Raw genomic sequence first — 25,505 nt, forward strand, 5'->3', positions numbered from 1 at the left:
TGCAGGCCAAGCCCTATGAGGAGAGACTGGGGCACCTGGACCTCTTCAGCCTCCACAAGAGAAGGTTGAGAGGCGACCTTGTGGCTGCCTATAAGTTAATCATGAGGGCACAGAAGGGAATTGGTGAGGTTTTATTCACCAAGGCGCCCCTGGGGGTTACAAGAAATAATGGCCACAAGCTAGCAGAGAGCAGATTTAGACTAGACATTAGGAAGAACTTCTTCACAGTTAGAGTGGCCAAGGTCTGGAACGGGCTCCCAAGGGAGGTGGCGCTCTCCCCTACCCTGGGGGTCTTCAAGAGGAGGTTAGATAGGCATCTGGCTGGGGTCATCTAGACCCAGCACTCTTTCCTGCTTATGCAGGGGGTCGGACTCGATGATCTATTGAGGTCCCTTCCGACCCTAGCATCTATGAATCTATGAAACATTTCAGTTCTACCGTTGCTTTCATTATCTATGATTCAGCAACAAACAAAGAAAAGAACACGTGGTATTTTGCACTCTAGACTTGAAAATGGAATGGATTATACTCAAGCTGTAACAAAGAGCTATTAAATACTACTCTTCTTTTTTATAATTGCATGTGCCTGATAAAAATCATTCTTCAGTAGGAAAATGATTATTTTGATAGTCTCAAAAGCTTGTTTTTTAAAGTGTTTGATTGCTTTCAAAGATATACAGTGGATATCAGTTAAATTTTAAAATTGTTGTATCAGTGGATATCAGTTAAATTTTAAAATCAGAACTTAGGGGTTTTTTTATTTAGTTCCACTTTATATGAAACAGTTCACAAGTATTTTACAAGGGATTAGCAAATAGTGTGAGCATGTTTTATAAATGAGTAACTCATGCTTTGGATGCTTATAAGGACACTGTCAGAAGGTGTTCAAACTGTTTGTAAGCTATATATTGACATTTGCAATCTATAGCTATATATAATTGATTAATTGTTTATTTAAATAGCTATTAGTTATTCACTAACTCTTTATATACTATTTATAAATGGAAAGTTAACCTAATACTGACCTTTTCCCTATATGCTGGTAAAATGATCTTTACTTTTAGGGCTAGTGATAAGACAGCAGCATCAATTAACTTTTAATGCTTCCCTTTCTTCCCCCTAGGTTTATTAGAAAACAGGGTCTGGATAGGCTTTTCCTGGAATGTGATACTCACATGTGGCGCCTTGGAGACCGGAAAATCCCAGAAGGAATCACTGTAGATGGAGGATCAGACTGGTTCCTACTGAACAGGAAGTTTGTGGAGTATGTCATTTTCTCCGATGACGATCTGGTGATGAAGATGAAGAGGTTTTACTCTTACACATTGCTTCCTGCTGAGGTGCGTCAGTCCACAAGAAGTCCCTGTCTTCAAAAGTTGTCACTTGTAGGCCCCACCCAAAGATCACTGAAGTCATCAAGTGTTTGCATTGACGCCAGAGAACTTTAGACCAGGCCCAGTATGCACAGGAGAAAGTAATTTTATTGTGATTATAATTAAGGTTTTTAATGTTGTAACTCTTTGTTTTATTTTTAAGGGTTTAAGCCACTTAAAGATTATTACAGATTAATCAAATTTCAAGATTATTGTGTATATACATGTTTTTCCATTTTCCAAAATTATTAGGGACAGAGACTTGTTTTCCTAAGGAGCTTTCCTCACATCATCCAACACTTTGTACTAAAACAAAATATATAAATTGGCCAACAAAGGTTTATTGTTCTATTCAAAACTCAGCTGGAAGGCACAGTCACAAATAATTTAGATTATTCAGAAATCACTCCAGCTGTAATTGATGCAAGAATGGAGTGGAGACTAGAATTTGTTTAAGTCTAATGTACAGCATTTTGTCAGGAGAAGGTGCATTATCTTCAAGTAGAGCCATAGCCTTGTTGCCCTGTGGGGTCAGGCCAACTCTCAGGATTCTCAATATTGTGCTGTTAGACAGGAGGGTGCGACACAATTGCACATATACAAACATACAAATCAATTAGGTGCATACACACACACACTACCAGCTCAGGCACATACACATCCAAACCAGCCTAGGCACATGCATACCTATCACCAGTTCAAGCACATATACTATACGCCCCAGAAGTTAGACACAGATCACTAATTCGTATATCATGCCCACAATGACATACATATATACACACACACTCACCAGTTCACACACATACAACCCACCTACATATACACATAGGTAAGGTCCTAACTTTGATGGTACAGTGTGTATGTGTGTGCTTGGGGTACCTGGGATACTTGGGGGAAGGTTTAGCTGAGAGAGAGAGAGTTAAAGTGTAGGGAGTGAAAGTTGCCAGAACTGGGATTAGAGCCAGTGGACTACAGAGAAGCTGGCTGAGGAACTGAGGCTTGGGGTTACTTAAGGTAGACTGGGGCTGGAAACTGAGGCAGACAGCTAAACTATTGGGGGGGGCAGATAAATGGCGGCAAGGAGGAGACAGCCAGGAAAGAAACTGAGGCAGAAACCTGGTTGCTCAGGGAAAAAGGAAAAGGCAGTGGGGATAAGACAATGGCAATGAAACAGGGGGTTTGGAGGCAGAAAGGAGCTCAGCACAGGTGTTGGAGGTGGCAGTGAGCCAGGAGCAGAAGAGGGAGAAATGAGTCAAGTTAGAGGGGCGAGGAGCAGAGATTGGAGCAGGGCCAAACCATAGCAAAGTAAAACCCAACTTAGGGGTCCAAATAACAGTTGTATTAAACAGACAACACACTACACAGCCCCATGAAGTTATTGGTTCACACGTACATACACACACACACACACACACACACACAAGCACTCACAATGGCAGCAGGAGAAAGAGACTCAGTGGAAGGGCTGGAGTCCAGGTGGGGAAGAGAAGCAGAATCCAAGTCCTTGGTTGAAGAGGGGGTGGGGGATGATAGCTACCTATCCAGACTGAAAAGGAGTCCTTGTCCTGTAGGTGTTGTCCAGAGGGGGGTCACCGGCAGGGCCTCTGGGTGGATAGGTAGTGTGGCATGGTGCTGATCCAGATGGAGAGGGCGTCCCAAGAAGTCAGTCTTCACTGCCCCTTTTATGCGGCAGACTACCTCTGATCTCCTATGGGGAGGGCCTGTTCAGGCAATGTCAGTCCTGTTCCAGAGGGCTCCAGGTGTTTTTACTGAGCATGTGCAGCCTTGGCACCATGGTGGGTTGCCTCATCTTTTGTTTCTTGAATGCTGAGGGTGGTTCCAATGGCTGGGTTGTTGGTTCAGGTATTGGTGTTGATGGTTTGGTCATTCAGAGGGAGCTAATTTTAGATCTACTGCCCTTGTCTCTCAAGCACCCTCATTCATCCCCATTCATTCAAGAACCAAGTTATATAGGTGGGGTAGGTGTGAGTCATGGGTTACAAAACTGGGCCTGGGGACAGGATGGAGACTTACTTGACAAACAACATGGAAACTTGACATGACTTATGCTAACTTACATATGTAGGCCTAAATCATATAGTGCCAGTAAAACAGTAATATAGAACAGTAAAAATCAACATAAACATAATAATTATACAATATAAAGGAGAAAAAACAAAACAAATACAACTTGCTACCAAAGTGAAATGCTGGAGCTTATCCTGTCTTAGCTCACTTATACTTATCTATAGGGAATAGAGAGGGAAAGAAAAAGTCAGAAATGGTTGGGGAAGGGGAGGGAATGCATTTTAAAAGAAAAAAAAATTAAAACGGGGGGTTTTGCTACAGTCTGACATGTTCACTGACTGTTCTACACCTGTGCTGGCAGGTATATTGTTACCCTGGGTGTCAGGCCCTTTTCCCAAAGTATGAACATTGACCTGATGACTGTCTTTTAAAGATACCTCCCTCTTCAGTGGCAGCCTCTGCATGTTTGATAGATGGACTGACCAGATTTTAAAATTTAGGATAATAATCATTCAATGTAGCACAGTGATTGCCATAGTTTGATAGAGTTTCTTATTCTACACACATGTTAAATAAGATCTCTTTAATCCTATTCCTGCTAAAAATCACCCTTCTGCTCCACTCTGATAACCTTTTCATCCATTATCTTGCAGAGAATTTCTGTATCATTATGAAAGGACACAGGGCAATGGGTAATTGGGTAGCTTTTTTATTCTCGCTTGAATGAAAATGTATGCCTTTATGGGTTTAACCAGACAATTCAAGCATAAAATCCATATTCACTGAGCTGTCATTTAACATTAAAAAAGGGTAGGGGGATTATTTGGGGGCCAGCCATGTTAATGCTATGCCATTTATTTATAGACTGTTCTATAGTTGATTTTAAACAGAAGTCACTGCTTCTGAAATCATCTTTTGCATAGCTAAATTTGATCCTGTTCTGCTGCTTCCCTCCATGAGGTTTTCTCTGCTGGGTACAGGTCTAAGCTTCTAAAATCATTCTGCCTTTGCTGACCTGGTAACCTGCTACATTTGTCCCCATTACACATGATTAATGTAATAGCTGAAATTATGGTGATATAATTGGGGTGGCCCAATAGGAATTCCTTGCTGCCTTGAGTCAGCAAATAAAGACTTATGATTTCAGACATAATTGCAGGAGACATAATGTCTTCCTGGTGCCTGGGGTGAATTGTATATTTCAGTGTTAGGTCATTCAACTAGCAGCTCATTACAAGTAATCTTTGGTACTCAGGGTAGGCAGACTAACAGAAGAATTGACTATGAACCTGTTTATTTTTTCATCAATAACCATTGTGAGAGAGGCAGTTTGAAAATCATCCTAGAAAATACATTGAAATTTACCATCCCCATGCCTCTAAAGATAATAGTCTTGAGCCCAGTAAACCAGAAAGTAACTTACAGAAGACAAAATGTTTTGTTTTTTTGCACTGGAATGGCTCATACAGCTGAAATAAATGCAGCATAGTAATGACGGTGCCTTTCAGCTTCAGGATCACAAAGCTAGTTGTCCCAGAAATCTAAATTACAATCATTCTGGTGCCCTATAAGTCTCTTGTACCCTGCTTCCCCCCATACTCTGTTCCTGTTTGGCAGCAGGTATGCAATGCTAACCTGTTCACGCTGTACAGAAGGAATCGTGACAAAGCTACAGGAGAAATTACCTCCTCCTTGTAAAGAAGCTGAGCCATGTGTGGGTCAAGGTTCAGGCTAGTGGGCTGATTTTCTGAGCTAACTAAGATAATGAGAATGCAAGTCTGAGGAGCTAAAAGTTATCAAACTTTGTTACCTGTTTTGCAGTCGTTCTTTCATACTGTCCTGGAAAATAGCCTTTACTGTGATTCCATGGTGGACAACAACTTGCGGATCACTAACTGGAACCGTAAACTGGGCTGCAAATGTCAGTACAAACACATTGTGGACTGGTGTGGCTGTTCACCTAATGATTTCAAACCTGCAGACTTCCACAGATTCCAGGTAAGTTTGCAGACTGCTCTGTAGTTGTCAGTGGGCCTGGTTTTCCACCCCTCATCTCTCTGATGTAGGGAAGCAATTTAACTGCAAGGCTGTGCTGTTGAAGAGATAAAAGACCTTCTTTTGAAATAATAGTCTTGGGCATGATCTAAAGCCCAGTGAAGTTAATGGCAATTCTCCCTATTGACTTGGGATTTAAATTAGGTCCATAGTGAAGAATCAGCAGTAATATCCAGAAGATGCGCAAATGGCTGAACTTTACAATTTGAAATACACAGGGGCTTTTGTTTCAAATTGATTGAAGCAGAATCAGTGGCTCCTGCCACACCAGCCAGAGAGGAGAGGGGGAGTGAGAAAAGTATGTTCAGGGTAGGCCCAGGAGAGAGCAGTTGCATGGACTCTCACGAAATGCTGCACCACTTCAGATCTGTATATCCGCTATGCCAGAAAGCAAGGAAACCTGCTCCATTTCACACTAACAGTATCAGTGTAGCCAAGTCTTGCAATTTTATTGCAAAATTCACAGCATTTTTTCTTTATCTCTCCAACCTTCCCCCACCCCCACTGGAGTCCAGATACTTGTGGATTATGAGAATTTCACGTCTTCTTTATTTAAAAGGGAAGTTACTAGTCCTTATCAGAAGGAGCTTCATTGTGTTTTCAAACTGCACCTTAAAATCTAAAGAACCAAAAGGCAAATTAACAAGCTTCAAAATTGTTATTATTGTCCTTTAAGCCTCAGGATTTGTAGTCATATCTCGTGATTTTTCGACACTAGGGCATGAAAACACAACCTCAAGGACTTTGATTATTTTCCTTGGGATATGGTTTCCTTGAGGGAAATGTAAGAGGGCACTGCTAGATGTGTTCTGGGTGTGGTTGATCTCCATGGTATGGTCAGGCAACAGCAGCTTGTTTCAAGGTCACTAAGTCTGCAGTTCCATTCCCCAAGCTTTGTAGGGTTCCCTGCACAAAGCCTGTTTTGCAGAAATGACAACTATTCCAAACCAGAGACCTTTTTACTGTCATGATACTCTCTACACCAAGCATCACTGAAGTCAGTGACATGCACTCACAAAAAAGGCTAAGCAAGCCGCTTGCCCTAAGAGAGCTTCTGTGACCTGCTTAAATGTCTCAACTCTGATCCTGGTAAATGTTCCAGCAAAGAATAAATGGAAAGTTTTTATAAACTAATGAGGATCTACAGAGACTGCAGCAGGTCCAAACCAGGAAAATATGCCATTTAGAGAATAATCGGGACAGCTGAGCACCAAAGGAAATCACCAGTTGGAATAAGAGGTAACAGCAACTATTGACAAGGACTTGATCAGAAAGCCCCTTAGGTTAAACATGTTTCACCAGAAGAATGGCCACCAGCTCTCAGAAAATTGCAAAACAGAACACAGAAGGAAAGTATGAGAGTCTCACCAGTCTGAAAGCAAAAATACTGAACATCCTTGAAAGCACTTCTTTTAATAAGATCTGTAGCACCTTTGCACTCTTTTAACACCCCTAACCCTGAACATGGTAAAACAAAGAAATTTTAAAAGCTAATAAAGGAGAGTTGTGTATGAACTACTAATACATCTAAGATTCTGCAAAGTACAAAGCAGGAAATATAAAAGGGACTGATCAAAACTCAAAAGCTTTGTCACAGATGGCACCTCTCCCAGAAACCTGTTAACACTTCATAACAGCAAATCCATACATACAAAGTACAGTGCTAAATGACTGGATATCAAAGAGCTGGGAAACAATCCCCCCTCCTCCTCTGAGCCCTACCAAGAATTGTAAACTGTATCACTTAACAAAGGCTGTTTAACATTCTTGTCTAGCTCCTGGTCTGGACTTCTAGCCTTCTGTATCTACATACTCTTCTCTCACTGCTTGACCTCTTACAGATTGTTTGAGTGTCTTTAGGTCTTCATATCTCATGCTTATCATGCTCATCATGAAAATATGCTCCTTGTCCACTGTACAGTCATTGAAGGCAGGAGAGATGAAATTGGTTTTCAGCATAGGAGCCAATTCAGGGAGTGAGGTTTTGGACTCTGCCCCCAATGCTCCTTATAAATTCTTTTGCACAGGTTTCCTACACAACGTAGTGCTCAGCTGCTCACTAGGTAAACGGATATGACAAAATCACCTCGTGCCCATCCTTCTCAATCTTGCCTAATTAGATGTAACAGCGCAGATTCTCTGTTCATCCACACTACCTTTCCATGTAGGGAGCCCCAGGACTCGAATTAAATTAATCTTGACTGAGATCCTTTCTCCACTGCAGACTTCTGCTGCCATAGCTAGTTTGTTAGGGGCGTAAATAGACGTTGTCCCTGACTGACACAGCTGAGGCCTGTGTAGATAGATGCTGGCTCTTCTGAGGAAAAAGGAGGTGGACTAAGCTATAGCAGCAAATGTATGGTCTTTCCAGTATGAGCTGCATCTATCCTTGCAGACCTTTGCTGGTAAAGTATCCCATTTCTCTCATACTTGTGTATATATGGCCATATAGAAAGGATTAAACCATCTATTATACAATGCGTATAAGACCATGTGTATGCAAGGAGCCTTTTATCTCTATATAGCTATATCATGTTCCACACTATTTGATTCTTATGCATGCATATATATATATATATATATATATATATATATATATATATATATATATATATAAAAATCAAATACGCAAAAATCAAATACGCATAAAAATCAAATCAGGTCACGTACATAATATATCATACTTCACACAGTGAAAAAATGAGTTTGTAAAAGCCCTGAAACAATTTATTATTGGAACAGTTTCACTGAAGAAAAGGATTAGAGAGACACATTTAAGGAAAAAAGAAATGCAGAAGTGTAAAAGAGAGGCTTGCCAGATTTCATTGTTCTGTGTTCTTCTGAGCTTCCCTCTACATCCCTCTATGGCTGGATCAGGAATGTGACACTTAGGGAAGGATAGATTTCATTGCCCTAATATTTTCCTTGTTCCCTGCCAGTTGGTTATTTGTGTACAAAAAGAGATTAATGTTCCCTGCATCCAAGTGTTTTCCTTCCCTCACTGCTGTACTCAGATGACTGGGTTCTCTGGCAGAAAGAGGAAGGAGATGTGTAGGGAAGGTCTCCCTTAGTTGGTGAGCAGTGTCACTCTTCTGTAGGGCTTTCCCACAGGCCATTCCACAAAGTCCAATGCAGCAAGGTAGTATTCCTACTCTGTTAATGAAGAAACACCTCAGTTTGCCTGTTCAGAAGAATACAGACTTCAGGAGAGAAGGTGAAACTCAAAATGTATAGCATGCCTTGTATAGGTGTCCCTAATTCTTATCTTCTCTTAACCAATGAGGATAAATCAGCCTGAAACTGGCCCTGGAAGAAACCAGTGCATATAATCTCTCTTTCCTCTCTTTTTGTGTAGACTTGTAGGTCTAGATCCTTTATAGTGCTTCCCATGAAAATAAAGGGGCCTTTAGGCATTATGTACCTCCTTGGGGCTGTAAGGACATCTGGAGTTCAGTGACTCCCAAAACCTTATTCTAACACACTCTGTTTTCTCCACATCTGCCACATCTGCTTACAGCAGATAAGACATGTAGACCCCTGGTTGCTGCCCCTTCCATCCCTGGCACTTTCCACCATGCCCTTATGTCATGATTAGAGACTAGAAGACTGAATATTTAAAACCTATTTGTTTTGGAGAAGGCCAGAATACAGCCCTGCCTCTGGCCAGTATTAGTGGAGTACCAAAGTCTTGCCCTATTTGCAGAAGAAGTTATCAGGATTGGAATGCAAATAAATCTTTACCTGCCATTCACCTGCCTTGCTGTCTTCTGCATGCCATCTGTCCTGCAGGCTTCATCTTCAGACCACCAATTACCATTTGCCTCCACCTACACTATGGTGCCATGCTGTCTTACATTGCCTGTTGCTGGCTATCGTTTCCTTTCCGTGTTTGAGTTTGTCCATACTTAAAGCTGTTCAGCATTAAACTCACATGCTGCCTTATTCCAGAGTAAATGTCTTGCACTGAATATCACCTTAACACTAATCAGGAATAGTAACTGAGCTTTAAATTCGTACCTCACCTTCATCCAAATTAACTTTTATCTGTAGATAAGTTGTATTATTCCTAACCTGCTTAAAAATATAATTGACTGAGGCATGACATTGAATAGTATGAATTATGACCAGAGATCCTGGTTTTCTGTTAAAAAATGCAAAATTCTCTGATTTTAAAAAGATCCAAAATTCTCTGGTTAAAAAACCCCAAGTCCACATTTTTCCATAATTAAAATGGAACAGCACCATATATAGAGGTCACCTTGCTGGGGTCACCTGACCCCAGTTATCTTTCCTGCTTGGTGCAGGGGGCTCATAGGACTCAATGATCTTCCAAGGTCCCCTCCAGCCTTACAATCTATGAATCTATGAATCAGTTGAACACAATATTTTATTGAGATTTTTACAATTTTAAGGCAGTTTGGAAGCCTATCAGTGCCTCAATCGTTCTAATAAAATTAATTGTAAATACCTATATATTTTGACATTTGATTTTGGTTTGTTTAACATGGAAAACCAGAGCTCCCGCTGCCCCCTTTGCTCACCAGGACGCAAGTCCAGCTGCAGCTTATCCTTTGATATAAATGTCTGAGGTCACTGTTGGCAGACAAGGTTCTTTGGGTGAATCTGATATCTTTTATTAGGCCAACACTAATAGAGGTCACTGTTAAAGTTTTGCATTAGAGAGCAAAAATGCCATAAAGCTGAGGGTTATGTACCTTTCTTGGCACTTTTTGGAGACTTCAGCAGAAAAAGCCTCATGGAGCACTGGAGTGCCTCATCCCCAGTGTCGCAGGCAACATGAATGTGCGCAAGAACATACAAGCTCTTCCCTTTAGCCTCTTATTTCCATGCTACTGGGGCTTTGGGGCAGACTGAGTGCACCCTGCGACCACACATGCAGCCAGTCAACACAGATGGTGGGGGCTCGGGTGCTAGGACAGCAGTGGCAGGGGAGCTCTGGGCTGGGGCTGGTGCATGAGGCTCATAGGATATCAGATGTGAGCTGTATGTGTGTTTTGGGAGGGAACAAACTCCTTGGGTGTGTGTTTTGGGGTCTGTGTGAGCGTGTGTGAGGCAGGGGGCCATAACAGCAGTGTGGGGTGGGACAAGAGCCCCAGGGGGGGTGGTATAGGGGGCTCTGAGGGGGGTGAGGGAGCCAGTTGGAGGGGGGGGAGTTGGAGGGGGAGGGACCATGAGGTGGGTGTAGGAAAGTCCTAGGAGGAAGTGTAAGGTGTATGTATAGGGGAGGAAGAGCAGGGGGCCATGGGTGGGAGGCAGGGATCCCTGAGAGGGGTATATAGGGGAGGCAAGGGCTTCTGATAGGGACAATGACCCCACAGGTGGGTGTGTAGGGGGGTGGGGAGGGCAGGAGCCTCTCCCCCACTCAAGGGGGGTCAGGCTACTCAGCCCCTCACATGGGGGGAGGGGCAGGGCAGGGCCTGTCCCTGCCAGCTGCCGCTGCCTGCACCACAGATTCAGGCCCTGACCAGGCCAGGAAGGGCCCGGATGTGTTAAGATCTGGCCCCGGCACAGAACAGGGTGATTGCCCAGTGGTACAACACCTGGGGCATGGCAGGGCTGGGTCCCGGCGTGGGGATGCTGCCCAGGTTTCCCCACGCCAGCCTGAGAATACCCGCCGACCCCTCCCCCACTCCTCCAGCCTCCCCCCCTACACCCCTGCCTGCCCCCTGCCAGCCCTGACAGCTCCCCCTATAAGCCCCCCAGCCTTGGCAGTGACACCTGCACCCCCCTGCCCTGCCAGCTCTCCCCACAGCCCCTTCCCCAAGTTCTGGCAGCACAACTCACACTTGGTCCACAAGCATACCCCACCCCCAGTCCTGCCAGTACCCCTCATTCCCAACCCATAGCCCCCTGCACCCTCCCAGCCCTATTGGAGAGGGCCCCCAGCTGCCCCCCAAGCCCTAGCCCCTTAGTCTCCTGAGCCCTACTTACCCCAAAGGCTGCAGGAGGGAAAGTGAGTCTGAGCCAGCCCTGGATGACTCAGATTCCCAGACCCCTTCCCCTCCTCCTCCCACTCTGGACAGGGCTAAGCCTTTTCTGCCCTTTTGCAAGCACCTCGTTGTAGGCTGGATCTCTATCAGCTGGCAGAGAGCTGTCTGCAAAAACAAGAAACCAACCGTTTCCTGCTTCCAAGGGGAAACCCTGCATTTTTCTCCTTTAAAAGGGAAAATCCATGTTTTTCCACTGGAAACAGGAAACCCAGATCCCTGATGATATATTATAATGTCTTCTCCTCAACCAGCTGCAAAAGGACAGGATTAAACTGAATTAGAATTTAAAAAGTGTGTTAAGAAATATTGGCTTTGTAATTTATACAGGACATGGACATTTCCAAACTAAATTCTTCCATTTCCCACAAAAATGATTTGAGACCACTAGACTTGCTTCCCATGTACAGTACCGTAGATCCCAAATAGGTACAAGAAGGATCCTCTTCTGTCACTAATGTGATTACAGTTCAATCCATGTTTTTCCCTTAAACCGTCTATTTTTCCTTTAATTTGATTAGCTTTTATAGACCATAAATTAATAACAAGCATAGACTCTCTAATTTACTTTAATTTAATCCCCTAAAAAGATTTAGCATCTTTTTCTCATTTGAAAGTAATGCCGTTTGAAAATTCAGGGAAGAGAGGTTGTTTATAATAATAAGTTGAGAGCAAAAGATACATGTGAGCTGTACAGGCTGTAACAGCCCTGTTGATTTAGGGTTTCATACAATGGCAACATGTTCCCTAAACTTTTGGTATGTACTCTTTTCTACACAAGTGTCATGCTGATAGAAAGCCTTTCAGTAAATGTGCTTGAAACCAATTACCTGTTCTGGAAATCTCTGTAGCACTTCTTCCTTTGTCTAATATCATACTGCTTCCTAGATGGTAATTATCAGCTTATTTCTGATTGCAAAGAGTCTCATTCTGAAAGAGTGAAATTTACCCCTCTGCGGACCACTGACATAGGTCTCTTCATCCTAGAAGGGACTTTGTACTCTGCAGAAGAGTGAGTCTCACCAAAAAAGAAGGAAAGTTCATGGACAGTTTCTGTATGTTTGTGTTATTGTATGTAATACAGGGCCTGCTGAATGAAATAGCCCTTCCTATGCCCTCTAGAGTGCAAAGCTTCATGGTGTTAATTATGTCTTGCCAGCAATTCATAACAAATTGATGTTTATCATTGTCATTACCATAAGAGAGACATTAATCCTAGCTGCTCACGGAGTTACGTTTGGGATGAATATGGCCCAATGAATTTTACAGTCTTCTCGACAGGCTTCCTACATAGTTTCATAGTTTCATAGTAGCTAGGGTCAGGAGGGACCTGAACAGATCATCTAGCCTGACCCCCTGCCACAGGCAGACTCTGATCAGATGAAGAGGAGACGCTAGAGTGTGAAATTTTTGGACAAAGCAGCTTGCTGTTCTAAATGGACTACAAAGCAAGACTAATCAACAGTAGGCTGTTCATCCTCACTCCGCTTCTCTTTATCTGCCTCATACCCAAATACCCCTTGAGGAAGCAGAATACTTTGTTCTTAGGGTAAGGGTCACTAGTTTTGACCTTCCTGTGAATGTTGTATGTAAAACTTTCCCCAAAGATATCCAGATAACCCCTATAAAACCCTGTGCTCATCACTGATTGCCAGTCTGATAGACACTACACTCAGCCTGGGATTATCCCATACACATTGTTCTGGGAGTGACCATTCTAATTTTGCTCTGTAAATAAAAAAAAAAAAATCTTCTTTTCCCATTTTTCTGTAGCATTATTGCTGTAAATATAATGCCTGTAGGCTACAGCCATAATCAGAGTCTTGTGCATACAATAGGAAATAGCCTTTTTTCCAAAGGATGTAAACTCTAAATTGATAAGTCAAATGAAGGAACAATCTCACTGGGAGGTGAAGTGACTTACCCAGAGGATAAAGGATTTCAATGGCAGATCAATGACACCATCTCATTGACATCATGACTCTTTGTCCAGTGCCCTGCTCACTGGTTCACATCACAGCCCTTCCTGAAACCCATTAATATGGACATACGTTTGAAAGGAAACACTGTGGTTCATTTAACAAAATTATGTACCAGGTCCTAAGTGAGTGGTAGCTCAAATATGTTCAACTATCTCTATATAAAGAGTTAACAATGTATTTCTCAGTATTGTTGGCAAATTTCTGCTTCACTGCATCATCTGTATATATTGTATTCAGAGTTTCTCTGTCTGCTATTACTTGGCCCTAAAGAAAACAAAATTAGTCGTTGCTGAAGTTTTAGCCTTTTCACCATACCCTTCCTCCATTTACTTCAAATCCTTGTCTGTCATGTCCTGCTTTTACTTAGATTATAAACTCTTCAGAGCTGGCATTGCATCTTCCCTAAGATTTACCAAGGGCACTTCTTTGAGCAATCAAACCAAAGAATCATTAAGTTCCAGCCCCTGACAGTTGCACAAAAGTCACTAGCGAGGAGTCAGAGGGGTTTTCCTTTTGTTTTCATAGACCTACCAATCTGGACAGAGAAAAAACATATGCTTTGATATGAGCATTAGTCCAGCATCACTGTTTAATATGTTGTAGTCCATAGGGAAATGCTCATGTCCTAAATGCCAGCCTGTTGCTTAGGACAACAGTGCTGTGACTGGAAATGGAAAACTTACTCATAAATCTTTTCTTTTTTTATTGTCAACACAGCAGACTGCCAGGCCAACGTTCTTTGCCCGCAAATTTGAAGCTGTGGTGAATCAAGAAATAATTGGCCAATTGGATTATTATTTGTATGGCAACTATCCATCTGGCACACCAGGCCTCAGGTCATACTGGGAGAACGTGTATGATGAGCCGGATGGAATTCACAGCATCAGTGACATTACACTGACCATGTACCACTCATTTTCCCGCTTGGGCCTAAGGAGAGCTGAGACTTCCTTTCACACTGATGGAGACAACAGCTGCCGGTTAGTTTGAATCTTTTTTCTTTTTTATAAATGGAAGCAGGATTCTTAAGATTCTCAGTTGGGCCTGATGCCCATTGATTTCAATGAGCTTGGGGTCAGATCCTCATATTGGAAACTGTTGGTATGTATGGTGTGAGTGGTTGTGCTGCTTTACAATAATGTATACAGTGCCTTCACTGCAGGTATTTCACGCATTTTGTCATATAGGGTAAAGTACATATTCATAACACAGGGCCAGTCAACTGTGATAAGTCATACATATTTCCAAGAATGTTAATGGTCTTCTTTGTCCATCTGGAAAACCAGAACCATGAAGTCAGGTCAGGTCACTCAAGTCTCCTGGACAGGTTACTGAAGCTTTCTATGCCAAAAATGCAGTCAGTGATGTAAAATGTAGCAACTAATGATGTTACCCTTTCTATTCCACAAACCTAGTAAATAAAATCCCTTTCAATGAATATTTTAAGGATTTTTATTTTACGATTAAACAGAAATGTTGCTTTCATTCATTTCAAAGTAAAGTTAACATAGTTGTTTGTCTTCCATGCATACATAATGTGAAAGGGTTTATTTTCAGAACAGGCCTTCAAAGCTTTCCCTGATAGACAAGAATTCTCCCTTTACTTTAAAAAATACCTACTCCTGCATTTTTACCTGTCTGTCTTTTAATCCTAACAGATGAATGCTTACAATCTAACTTTGTGACTGCTAAATACATTCCTTGCAGTTTTATGTGTCCTGTGTTCTTCAGTAGGAACTCAGTTCTTTGTGACTTTCCTAGCACAAAATGGCTGAGTATAGTCCCATTTGGAAAACTCTGATAATTTGTAAGCCAGATTTCCATTACACCACTCCAATAAAAGTTACCAAAAACAGTAAAAAATCAATAACAATTTGATATAAATAATCACCAGAAGAACATCATCTCTTATGTGAAGTAGGGACAAATCTAAAAAAAATTTTAAGGTTATTTGGCATGTAGCGACAAAACCAGAAGAGGGGATGGAAGCAACATGTTGCTAGTAGTAAAACAATGTAACAATTATTTTTCTTCTCCCTTTTGCCAGCATTTTAGCAATGATTTATATGAATGATGGATTGCATTTATATAGTGTCTTTCATTGAAAAGGAGCTGAAGGTGATTTGCAGGCTTAAACACAGACCACACACAGGGGAATCATTTTACCCACCACTGAAACAGTGCTCCTTTGGGATGAAACATAGCTGTTTTACAACACACAGAGAGTCTATGAAGCAAGTTAAGGCAAAAAGTCTATGATGTCCAAAGGAAACTGCACTTGGCTACTTTGGCTAACCCCCTTGTGGCTAGGAATATCTGGTCAGAGCCACAAACTAGAAGTCCTGTCCAATTTTAATTTTATAAGGCATATCCCATCCCATTCTTTGCAGTTGCTTTCCTTCTTTGGCTTCCTCTCCCTCCCCCTCATAATTTTGAGAGTCTCCAAGGCAGCAGCAGAGGTAATAGGCCTAGGTTTATGTTCCTCTGCAGAATCACTTTTGCTCTAGGGCTTGCAACTGCATGAAGTCAGCAGATACTGCAGTCACCACCCTACTTCATTTGACACTGCTTCAGGCAGCAGAAAGAAAGCTTTGCAGCACAAGATCTCACTCAGTCAATCCCATACTGCCACCAGTTGATGCACAGGAAATTTCTGTAAGGGAAGTTGCTTTGGAGACTACTAACGAGTTGTAGCCCGCTGCTTCAAAGACATGCCTCTTTCGACTGTTGTTGAATTTAGGTCATATCATGCATCAACATCTTAGAGAGATGGGATTTAATTTCTCTCTCCACCCTGTGATATTTTTACCAGTTGCTGCCAAGGGACAATTTAGTCAGAGTGTTCCAGGGATATTATAAATATTTGCTTCGACACACATAAAATGGAAGGTTGGTAGAATTCAGAACAGAAGCTGGATTGTCACTTACGTTGGCTCCCGTGCTTTGTTTGTTGTCTTGTAGCAGACTCCGTTGGAGTCGACCTGTTTGTAGTCTGTCTTCCTGTGCTCACTTCTCAAGCTCTAGAAATTTCAACCCTTGCTGCTATAGGTTTCATATAATGCAGTTGTTCTTAGTCAGCTGTCTTCAGCCCTAGGTCCCTGCCATACATCATCATCACAGGGAGTCAGGTTTTAGCAAACAAGTTTTCATAGATATAATACTAGGAGGTTTACAATGTGTCTGTCACTTCCTTGCTTCACAATTAATTACAGCACTGCAAAAATGTCCAGTTATCCTGATTAGAGCCATAATTGTACCCTTTATAGTATTGTTAAGAAAACCATTCAGAGGATAAAATATTCAGTTAGCCATATGTTTAAACAGGGATGGGCAATTGTGTCAGGTGGAGGGCTGCTTACTGAGTTTTGGCAAGCCATTGAGGGCCGCATGACAGGCAGCCAGGGGCAGATAAATATTAATTTTCTAAATTTTTTAGGGGCCCCATGGGCCAGATTCAATGGCGTGACGGGCCACATCTGGCCCACAGGCCGCATTCTGCCCACCCCGGTTTAAACCTATGACTATGAGCATTATTTGACAAGAGTAACTAAACTCTACAAATCCTTCTTGTTAATGTTTTTTAAATAAATGGAAAGATGGACATAGTGTCTGGCAAAAGCAGCTCAAGCCCTTCTGTAAGGAGAAAGGCATTTTGTTCAACTATGCGTCAACAACTTCTTTCCAGTATTCCCTGACAAAACCAATGTATAAAATACGGCCTTTTCTGAGTTGTGTTCAGTGCTGCGCCTCTACTCGGATTTGCAACACCCTGTTATGTTCCCACTCTGTGGATGTCTTGATAAAAACATACCAATTGCTGCATGCTACAAGGTGGTTTTATGACAAGACCCTTGACATTGGTTTGATCACTGAATAATTTGAGAGGCTGGAAATGGCAGCAGGAAAATCTCTGAGAAGCACGAGATCCTTGTCAGTTGACAAACAGGGATTTGCATTGAATTTGTATTCTTAATTTATGCTATGTGAAAATAAAGCTAGGGACTGGTTCCATACGACCAATATAAAGTCTTTGTAAATGGAACTATCGTACTGTTATTGTAGCAATGAGAGGCACTTGGTTAAGATGATGCTAAAGGGATTAAACACAGACAGCAGATATGAATGGGACGCAGAGACCGCAAACCTATCTTATGCTTTACTGTCCAGTCCTACATTTCAGTGTTCACAGGTGGGTAGGACAAAGTTGGTCTGTTTGACGTTATTGCTTACAATAACAATCGTTATACTTGGACATTGGTAACAAAGCCTGGCTGAAGTATCAAGGGTTAGAAATTTTCTGAAAGTAATTGAGTTACCAGTGAACGTTTATCCTGCCAAACTTTCACTAGAATAACTGTAAACTGGCAAAACTGCCTAACTGCCATTTCTCTCTGATGGACTGGAAAACTTTCCTCCCTGGCACTATATTGCACAAAGCTTTTCCTTCACACTTCTCAGTTCTCCATGAGGCAAAAAAAGGCCCGAGTCCTGCAAAGTGTTATTTGAGTGTTTAACTGGAGCCAGTGTGAGTACCACCAAGGAAAGCATCAGAACTGCTCCTACCGCATAAGATTAAGCTCATGCAAGTAACTTTACAGGATCAGGGACAAGAAAGGGCAGATTCTCTCTGCAACTCAATCCAGTTGTGTCTTTAAAGAGAAAGGCTTCCTATTCAAAACAGAGCGGTGATTAGAAATAAACAGCTAGGCTGCAGTGTTTTGTAACTGTAGAGAACACTACTTTTGTGGCATCTTATTTAAAGCAAAATGGTGTTCACAGAATTCAGAGTTTCTTCTCAGAAGAGGAAAGTTTCTGAAATAGAAAGGTTTTGGGGAGTTCTGACAGCTGTGTGCAAAAGCATGGGGTCGAGAGGCTGTAGTACCCCACTCTAATTAGGGCAGTTAGACTGATGGTTTCAAGACTTGGGGCACAGTAACTGGGTCACATTTATACACTTCCCTATTTGAATTAGTTTTCAATGGAGTTTTAGGCATGGCCTTCATTTGAATTGGGACCTCAAAATTAAGTACTCCTTAATACAAGAAGTGTCTGAATGTAGATCTGAACTCTGCAGTTTGGACTCCTTACCTTCATGTAAAATATGTCTCCATGTAGGATTTCTTAGGCAGAAAAAGGTTAATAGGAGATTTCTGGCATGTAGAGACACTCTAGAGGTTTAATTGTGAATGTCTTTCAAATTAGCATATTCTTAGTAAGAATTTTAATGTTTCGAAATGATAAGAACAACCTGAGAATAATTGATAATGAGGAAGGAACATATTTAAACTTTCTTAATGAAGTAATACTAAATTTCTTAACTGAATCAAATACATTTTAAGCCGCTAGTTTCAAGTATGGTAATTCCATGTCTCTCTTTTTCCTAAGTGATGCCACCTGTGTATACTACATGTTTTACAGGTATTATCCTATGGGCCATCCAGTTTCTGTCCATCTCTACTTCCTTGCTGACCGTTTTCAGGGCTTCCTAATCAAACATCATGCAACCAATCTGGCTGTCAGTAAACTAGAAACTTTGGAAACTTGGGTGATGCCGAAGAAAGTGTTTAAAATTGCTAGTCCACCAAGTGATTTTGGAAGGCTGCAGTTTTCAGAGGTAAGCATTCCTCATAACCCCATTCTCAGCAGGGTTCATAGGTGACTGATAAATTTGCATGCCAGCTCAACAGTATATTGGAAGACATGAGGACAAATCTGAGGGCAGAGTGACTCAGAAGTTGACTGAACAAATACTTTTCTGTAGGAGGTAGCAATGGGAATTCTTATTTATTACCCAAGTCTCTAGCATGTTGATGACCTCCTGTGCGATACCCTTTATGTACAATGTGTTCCTCTTGTTTTAAGTGGGAGCTGAAGGCCATCTTTTCACAGGAATGGTCACTGTTGCTTATTTTCCCCTCTCAGAAGGACTTTGGGTTGAAAAAAAACTAAAGATATTGCAGCTCTAGACTGGGGTAGACTTTATGGTGGAGTCGCTCTGCATTATTAGATTCTCCTTCTCCCAAATACGCTGATAAAAATTAACATTAATAAAAGTCAGGGACTGATGCTATGCATGACTAGAATATTGATGTAGGAACATCAAAGAGAAAATTATCCCAGCAGCAGTTGAGATTTACCCACAAATCCTGTTATTTCTTCATAGGATTTGCCTCAGTATCTAACACACACAGTATGAAAAATGAACCCCTAAAAGACATCTGGAAAGTAGACTGGTAATAGAACCTGACATCTATGTTCTGTTTTAAAGATATAACTGTCTGAACATTTAATTTCATGATTTTTCTTGTTAAGCTACAAATTTCAATTAAAGCATACATTGATTGAACAAATTTGTTCCCAGTCATTATGGCCGAGTCCATAAATTAACATCTTCTTGGGCAATTAAGAAGGGCCGAGGTAGGATTCAGTGTTTTGGTGTGCGTGGCAAATCCAAGACATTAATGTCCCATTAAGGAGATGAATATAGGGTACATTCCGTTTATCAATGTGTCTGGTAGTTGACTTGCCATTTTGTGCTGTGATAAATTGACACACAAGCTGTATTTCTTGTGATTTGTAATAGCACTTCTCTTGTTTATTTGGGTTTTTTTTTTAATCCTACTTTAGCACAATTCCTGATGGAAGTGTTTCTAAGTTTGAAAACACAGGTGCTAGCAGCAGAAACAGATTGCCTAATTATATTAAAATTAAAGTATTCCAGCCTTTCTCAAACACAGTGTTGAATAAGAAAAAGAACAAATATGGACTTCTTTCAATCATTCAAAAAGTTCTGGCTCACAAATCTGCCCACAGGTCCTTAGATAAGGAACCCATATAAGTGTGCTCAAGGAAGAATTTGGCTTTTGGTGCTCTCATTTCACTCTAGAAGGAAAATTTAAATTTGTCACAAAGAGAAGCATGGATATGTGCGTGAAAAGTTGTTTGTTTCAATTCTTGTTTCTCCCTTGTAGTCTCAGATTGTTCTCTCTCTTTATAGTTGATTCATGTTAAGAAAATCAGGAAGTAAAAAGTCAGCTATTTTAATTTTAATTACTGATTTGACTTTTGCTTGGACAGTGGACGTGTATTTTTGGACCAGTTTCCCCAGTATAAATCCAAAATAACTTGTCTGGCTTCAGTCAAGACTGACAGACCACAGAATTGATCTTTCTTTATTATAAATAGCATTTCTCACTTCTAAGAGGCCCCATGATTGTGAAATAAACTTAGCAATTCCCCTATGATTAGAGCTACAATGGTCTTAAGAGCAAAAGTCATAGACTAAGCGGCTGCACAGTGTATTCAGAGTACTGTGCTTGTATGCATCATGACACACCTCTGCTGCTTTTCTACCAACTTTCTTCTTGTGATTAGACAGTGAATTAGAGTTGGCAAGGTGGTTGTTGGCTGAGTGCTTCAATCCTTCTCCTAGCTTACACAAATGAAGCCAGCAGGAAAGGCTGCTTCAGAAAGTGCCCCTGATAAGGCGTAATGTTTTCCATGGCCATTTTGGGCCCTGCATACAATGAGTGTTACAGCAGGAATCATAGGATGTCTAGTTACAATTAGGCCCTTGCTGCTTTTACGATCCTAATGGCTGCCACTACCCCTCTTTGCTCTTCATGTTCCACTTCCTGAACAGCAGGTTTTCAGCAACAGTCCAAGACCACATTTCACCAGTCCAACGGAGGGACCAAAAGGTGATCCTGTGGACAATACAAAAATGCTACTGCTTTGAGTCACACAAGTTTGGGAAAAATAATGGCACAATTACAGTTGCACACTGGATTCTGAGCACTTTTTCTTCTATGAAGTGTGAAAGAGAATAATTCCTAGGATACACTCTAGCCTTTAGCCTTACCAAGAGACAGCCCAACTCCCTCCCAAAAAAGTGCTTTACATAACATGCATGTATAAGATGTCCTTATTATCTAGTAGTAATTTGGATTCATGCTATCTCTTCAGAAACCTAAAATTAATACCACTGGAAAGGGAAAAAGTTGATTAAATTAAAAGTACCAGAAGGCTTAAACTCTATCACTGGAAAACTAAGTTCATTTCTGGCCTTGTTAAGAATCGTGATTCATCACCGAGAATAAAATAAACTAGGTGGCAGGCAATTAGTGTGCTTTGTGTGAACCTAATGGTCCTGTTTGCAGTGAGCAATGAGACACAAACCCATAATCAAGGCATAATTTATCTTAAGAAAATTTTATCTTGGGACTGAACAAGGATTAAAACAGTAGTTTTATGCCAAGAAGGCTGACTCCTGGCTTTACAAGGGTACCCAGCACTCACTGCCTGTCCTGGAAGTTAAAAATAATGGATGTTAAAATAATGGCATATCAAATATATGTCCCTACGGAATGATAAAATACAAAATGATGAGGTATGAATTTGTACCCGTATGAATGTGTGGGCTGCTTACGCATGAGCATCAAAATTGCAAGTGACTTGTGGAGCTCCTCCCAAATGACTACTACCATGACTTCAATTCTACCCACCTCGTCCAGCCATAAATATTAGCCAAAAGCTATTTTAAACCCATTTTAGGGATCCATGACAAAATTAGTTATCTGAACCCCAGTAGAGCAGTGCTTAGAAGAAGATATAAAAATTGTTCTAAAAATTGCTAGAAACAGTATTACTTATAAAAGGTTATAGTTTTAAAGACTTAAATTCTTCACTGAAATCCACCAGGCCTGAGGGGGATGTGTTAGGAGGCACAGCAAGAGGCTGATTAGGTTTTTCTGATTCTTGTAGACAAGTGGAGGCCAACCTTTTTGGCAGGCATGCCACAAATTAGCCTTGCACCCTCTCCAAGTGCCACTCTGATCCATTTCCTTTATCCGATCTGCTGCTCTGCTTTCTGCTTCCTGCCCTTTCTAACACTGTGCACCCTGTTTCCTCCCTCATCTGTTGTGTGTTACACACAGAAACTGTCTGTGCCACTTGTGGCACCCATGCTACAGGTTGGCCACCCCTGCTTTAGACTGACTGCCCAGTTCAGGCTGAGGCAATCCCTGTGTTGTTCTAATATATACTATGGAGGTAAAGTTTCCCAATCATATACATTAGCTGGACATCACTAGAGCACACTGCACTCTTCCTGTAATTTTTTCCAGTGTCCCCTTCATGCCAGCCTATAATTTCTAAGCATTTTCTTAGTAGCAGTATAGAAGTCTCTCCTGGATTTCACAGAATTGCTAACACTTCTCCTTCTTCCAGGGTAAAATCTCTACTTGAGGTAGTCTTCCGATTGGTTGGGGTTGTTTTGCCCTTGGTTGGGTTTTTTGGGGTAGAGTGTCATTCTCATGATGAAAAAGCTTTTTCAGAGAGGAAGCTTTTGCAGCTTTCCTACAGACTATCAGACTTAAGTGTCCTGCCATTCCGGAAGGCTGTTAGATCCCCCTGACCAGGATCACTTTATCATGAGTTCAGGGCTGGCATCCATTGTTATTGAGGACTTAAATAGCATCCTGATGCTTCATGCCATGCTGACAAATGAGGACTTTCTTTAGTGGAGAGTGGAAGCAATCTCTTTACTAATTCTTCAGAGCACTTTCTGTTTCTTAACATCATCACTTCAGTCTTGCCTGGGTCTAGTTTGAGCTGGCTCTTCTTTATCCAGGAGTTGATTTCTTGTAGGCATTCTGATTTGTAGATATGGTCTACAGCATCATGGAGACACTAGTCCTTGAAACCACAATGTTAGAACGCTGCATAATCTTTCAAATATTTGTTCTCCCAGTGCCTTACAGAAGTGCTATTATTTCATTTTAAAGATGGGGTAAGAGTGATGTATCCCCATTTTACAGAGTGATTTTCCCACAGAAAGTTCCCACAGAAAGTCTGTAGCAGTATAAGGAACCAAATCTGGTTCTCCCATGTCCCACATGAACACTAGGCTATTCTTCCTCTCAACTGAGATGCAGCACATCTTATCTTACACACGTGGTGTGTATGTCTATGTATACCTACCTTGGTTACTGATAAGCTCATGCTATATACAGTGTTTGGATGGAAATATATCACAGAAGCTAACTATTATACATGCCTTCATGCTCTCTGTTTACAAATGTTTCTCTCTAATGTACAGTGTTTAATTGCAAAGGCTTATAAGTTCATATTATCCCATGGGTTACAGGCGAGCCATTAAAACCCATATAAAGAGCACTGAAATATGAAAGCTGCTAGGAAAATGAAAGGTCTATTAAATATTTATGGTAGGTTGTGAATCAGCTGCTTTACTGTTACTTAGTAAATAATAATAATTTTAAAACTTCAGTATGATGACACTAAGAACAGGGCTTACCAGAAATAGCCTGCTGCATCCATGAGGAAGGTGATTGGGATTTGTTAGGTGGGCAGCATCTCACTGTAGGATGGGTATAACCCAGCTTCTGTTCAAGTCAATGAAAGTCTTGTTCTATTTTGGACAGCAGCTGACTCATGCTTACACTGCATGATTCTGGTAGCGGTGGTCAATGTTCAGCTTTTTATGCTTGATTAAAATGGATGCTAGGCAAAATGGCATGAGAATCCAGTCTGAGCCAGGGGTTTCTTTCCTTTGAGTGTAGAGTTTTCCAAATTAATTCTTTTTTAAGAGTAAAAACAAAAATCAAATGACAAAAAGAGAGAGCTTCTTCCATTCAAACATTATGGGGTCAAAAGTTTACTCAAACATCCATAATCAGATCAAAACACTCATTACCATTCCTGACTTAATTTCTGAAACAGGGTATCTTAATGCACAATTAAGCTTTTAGTAACAAGTAGATATCCATAATAGGCCTTTACATGTCACTATTTGTTGGTAATAACACTGGCTGCAGGTACTATACATGTATATCTTTATGTTTTATAACATCAATTTAAGCTGTAACCTACAAGAACCTTTACACGTGCTTAACTGTAAACCCCTGAATAGTCCTGTTGACAGGTGTGGGATAGAATTTGGAGCAAGAGGGCCCGATGCTATTTTTCAGAGACTACAGTAGTAACAATCATGTCCTTAATTTCAGATTGGCACTGAGTGGGATGCCAAGGAAAGAGTATTTCGGAACTTTGGAGGACTTATTGGGCCAATGGACGAGCCCATTGGCATGCAAAAGTGGGGGAAAGGCCCAAACGTCACAGTTACTGTGATCTGGGTGGATCCAGTCAATGTCATCGCAGCTACATATGATATTCTTATAGAATCTAGCGCAGAATTTACTCACTACAAACCACCATTGAATTTACCACTACGGCCTGGAGTCTGGACAATTAAAATTCTGCACCACTGGGTTCCTGTAGCTGAAACCAAATTCCTTGTTTCTCCTCTTACATTCTCCAACAGGCAGCCTATCAAACAAGGTAAGTGTTTTTGCAGGTCTGGTAGGTATTACAGTTCTCAGAAGAGATGTAAAGTACAAATGTGAAGCAATACTTTACTCATTGCAAATGCTGTTGTTAGAAACATAGTGACACCATACTGGAAACGTGAAAGAAAGTAATACTTTATATGCTAAAACTGAAGAAACTAGTGTTTGAAGACAACTGAAAGTAGCTGTATTCAGTCTGCAAAATGTGGGAGTTTATTAGGTTCTGGATTATATGTTTAAAAATTTTAGACACAGTAATCTTAAGAACAGACAAACAAGTCATTTTGTAGGAATGCAAGTAAAGAGGAAGAGGCTGTTTGCATTCATTGCTACTTTTACACATTTTCACAAAGAGATACATAGCTTTTTATGCCATTTGCTAGTCAAAGACCTTATGTATAATAATGACCTCAGGTTATGAAATACTGCATTCATTAGCATTTCCTGAGCCAGATGTGATGTATGCCTCAACTCAAATCACTGCCTTTCCCAACTTTCTCCACAGATGCCAAAGCCTTTCCCTGTAATCTCTACAGAAGTGGGTTATACACATATAAGGTTCCGTATATATGAATTTACTGGTGATTCCAAAAAGGTTCAGACAAAACCTAGGCTTTCATAGAGTCATAGATTGTAAGGCCGGAAGGGACCTTGGAAGATCATCAGATCCAGCCCCCTGCACCAAGCATC

The 25,505-nt window shown here is 41.2% G+C and overlaps 1 protein-coding gene across 1 annotated transcript in view; it reads left to right on the forward strand.

Annotated features, from left to right (window-relative positions):
* XYLT1 (xylosyltransferase 1) overlaps positions 1–25,505 on the forward strand; it is a 322,048-nt gene that overhangs the window by 272,072 nt on the left and 24,471 nt on the right. Inside the window, exons 7-11 of the mRNA XM_059716654.1 lie at positions 1,124–1,340; positions 5,226–5,402; positions 14,167–14,429; positions 18,868–19,063; positions 24,474–24,807. Coding sequence (XP_059572637.1) covers positions 1,124–1,340; positions 5,226–5,402; positions 14,167–14,429; positions 18,868–19,063; positions 24,474–24,807 — 1,187 coding nt within the window. The remainder of the gene's footprint in view (positions 1–1,123; positions 1,341–5,225; positions 5,403–14,166; positions 14,430–18,867; positions 19,064–24,473; positions 24,808–25,505) is intronic.

Source organism: Alligator mississippiensis, chromosome 13 (assembly GCF_030867095.1).
Source record: "Alligator mississippiensis isolate rAllMis1 chromosome 13, rAllMis1, whole genome shotgun sequence".
Taxonomy (NCBI): domain Eukaryota; kingdom Metazoa; phylum Chordata; order Crocodylia; family Alligatoridae; genus Alligator; species Alligator mississippiensis.